Below are 3,317 nucleotides of genomic sequence, written 5' to 3'. Positions count from 1 at the left end.
ATATATATATATATATATATATATTCATAACAAGTTAACGGATGTACAATAAATTCTTCAACACTATAGATATTATGGGCATGTCATAAATACTATATATGTAGTTCTCTCCTTGTCAAATATCCACTTAGGCCCATTCAATTACTTTAGAATTTCAGTTGACAAGCCAAACTATCTTCTCTATTTCTATCACACTAGTATTCTCTGTGATTCGCTTACAATTGTGGCACGAGTTACCGTAATCGTTTGGTCTTCTTTCTTTTGTAGATCCTCTGTTCCTTTTGTCAAAGTGCACTAAGGCTGGTTCAATTACTTTAGAACCATGCTTTGACAGAATAAAATTATTTTTCTTGTCTTCTTTTCTACTGTTAGTTTCACTAACATATTAAACATTCAGCCTATGTCAGTCATTCGGCCTATCACTTCTATGGTAGTTAACTTCATGCCAACTTTATACTCTTTTGCTATTAACTGTCTACTTCTGTCTGTCTTCTTCCTGCTCTTCTCACGCTTTTTATATGATTATCACTTACTCGTCTACCTGCCTTCTCGACGTCAATGATTTATTAACAAAACTTCCTACAATAGTCTGCTTTTAATTTTTATTATAACAAAAACTAAACAATAATAAAACATTCACTCACAGAACTGAATTAATCAATAATATGACAACAATACTATCTGAACGAAACAGTCTTTTATATCATGACACATATTGTCATCTTACATTATGCTAAGTTCATCATGGTAACCAAAGAGTACGTTTCCTAATTAATAATCGTATTACTTAACTTAGGTACTTCACGGTCGCAGTATTTTAAAATAAAATAAGTTACTTATTATTAGATAACGATTACCTTGGTAGCTTCTCGGCGTTGGAACTCTACCTTAGCCATTTCTGTTGCCACCCACTGAGGTATGTCGGGTATAGCGTACGCTATTCCAAACTTCAGGGAGAGAATGATGTGCTATAGGAAGAGACAAGTCATTTCTACTTGTGAATTTTATTTACATTTTATATATTAAACACTATATTTGTAACTTAACCATACTGGTGATATATCTTGAATATGTAACATTTATAAATCTCTCAATTTACTAAAAATATGTTAGAAGGACGTTATGGATAAGGGCTTTCATTCTATGAAGACAAAGTTACTTCTTCACTGGCGAGTTATTCAATGTTCGTTATCCTTCCTTTAACTAGTACTGGCCAAATTTCAATTGATTTTATTTCTGTACTATTACTACTAATTTTAATGTAGAACATTACTTAAACATCCTACATCACCTGTTACTCGCATCTTCAAATTGCAGTCAATATGTATGTAACCACAATGGTAAATTGATTGAGAGAATGTTATCAAGACAGAGAGTTTCCAAAACAGAATACAGAGGAAACTAGAAATGAAAAGACCATACTGACTGCATAACTCATGACAACTTGGCAATCGGGAAAAATAAAAGCTTTTCTTTCTTTGGGAGAGGATACTCTGAGTGGGCCTGAAATATTAGGAACGTATTCAGACTGTCTAGAAGTAAAGGTACTTGGTGCATCCAAAGAGGAAGATTGTAGTAAAGATTGTCTTTTTCTCTTAAGTGATGGGAACTTGAAAGACTTGCCCCATCCATACTTTTGTTGGGAATACAGCATTTTTCACCAACCGAAGAGGCAGAGGATAGTGGTGGAGATGCAGTGTCAGAGTCTTGAGATCCAGACTTCTTCATCTTATAAAGATGAGGCAAATTAAACTTATTCCAACTAGAATTTTTCCCAAGATTCTGGGGGTAGGGCAACTAATTCCTCCAATTCTGTTATTCTTGCTTAAGGTCTACAAAAATTTGTGGACAAATGTTTTCTTTTTTGCCTATTTCTTATTTTTCTTACCTATAAGCAGAGGAGAGCCAGGTTGTAACTCTGGTCTACAAGGAGGAGCTCTAGTAGCTTTTGTCTCGTGACTTGAATGTGTACTAAAACCTAAAAACCCTCAACTGTTTCTCAGTCTGGTCTGCTTCTTCAAATGGAATTGGTTCTTGAAAGCAAGTGCTGTAGTTGTCTTGGATCTTGAACTAGTAGCTTTTGTCTCGTGACTTAAATGTGTACTAAAACCTAAAAACCCTCAACTGTTTCTCAGACTGGTCTGCTTCTTCAAATGGAATTGGTTCTTGAAAGCAAGTGCTGTAGTTGTCTTGGATCTTGAAGATATTAATTGTTTCTTTTGCTAAAACGTTTTGTAAAAGTCATCTTGAGTATTTTGTCTGTTACTGTTCTTATTAAAATACTTCTGGTTACTTTTCATGCTTAATTCCAGGTGTAGTTTAACTTTGAAAATCAGCTTGGAAGTTGTATCAAAACAAGTTTCAGTTTTTGTGCTCTTTTGACCCACTTCTAAATGACACAAGACTCATATGTGACAGATTTGTACTACCAGATCTGATGAGTATCACCACATATTATGGAATCTGGACTGGTTAAATCAAGAATTCAGGATTCAGAAAAAAAGTTTCAATAAACGAACACAAGTATTGCACAATACTTCAAGTAAAATTATAATTCTTTATGAAGAATTCAGAGTGTTGTTTCCAAAAATTGTAATTTTCTTTCAAAAGATAATTAATGTACTTTATTGAGTTTATGAAACCCAGTCTATTATTTGATTTACCACTTGTCATTGAGTTATGCTGGTTTCAAGGAATTCCACCCCTCATCCCAGGACAAGTGCAAATTGAAAGAACGAGACCAGACATTATACACGGCTTGTTTGCTGAATAATTCATAAGAATAAATTACTAGCACCAATGCTAAATATTATTCAAATTTTACAAAAAATAAAGGTTCACTAGCACCAATGCTAAATATTATTCAAATTTTATAAAAAATAAAGGTTCACTAGCACCAATGCTAAATATTATTCAAATTTTATAAAAAATAAAGGTTCACTGTGGTGAGTAAAAGACAACTCAAACACTATATATGTAATTTACCGAGTGTTTATTTCAAGTAACAGAGACATAATATAGAGAAAACTAACAGAGATGGAAAATAAATTTACTCCATTTCTGCCAATTGATCAGTTATATGGTGTTATTGGTAAAACTGAGAAACAAATAATAATTATATGGCCTACAATTGGATATACTGATAAAACTGAGAAACAAATAATAATGATATGGCCAACAATTGGATATACTGGTAAAACTGAGAAACAAATAATAATGATATGGCCAACAATTGGATATACTGGTAAAACTGAGAAACAAATAATAATGATATGGCCAACAATTGGATATACTGGTAAAACTGAGAAACAAATAAT

General features: G+C 32.7%; 1 protein-coding gene across 1 annotated transcript in view; it reads right to left on the bottom strand.

Moving 5' to 3' along the window:
* Positions 1-1,004, bottom strand: part of LOC111083367 — a 3,618-nt gene extending 2,614 nt beyond the window's left edge. Inside the window, exon 1 of the mRNA XM_022379864.1 lies at positions 858-1,004. Within this exon, the coding sequence (XP_022235572.1) occupies positions 858-896 (39 nt within the window). The 5' untranslated portion in view covers positions 897-1,004. The remainder of the gene's footprint in view (positions 1-857) is intronic.
* Positions 1,005-3,317: the final 2,313 nt, after the last annotated feature.

Source organism: Limulus polyphemus, unplaced genomic scaffold, assembly GCF_000517525.1.
Source record: "Limulus polyphemus unplaced genomic scaffold, Limulus_polyphemus-2.1.2 Scaffold9277, whole genome shotgun sequence".
Classification (NCBI taxonomy): domain Eukaryota; kingdom Metazoa; phylum Arthropoda; class Merostomata; order Xiphosura; family Limulidae; genus Limulus; species Limulus polyphemus.
The sequence above is the reverse complement of the archived record's forward strand: the minus strand, read 5'-3'. Positions and strand labels throughout refer to the sequence as shown.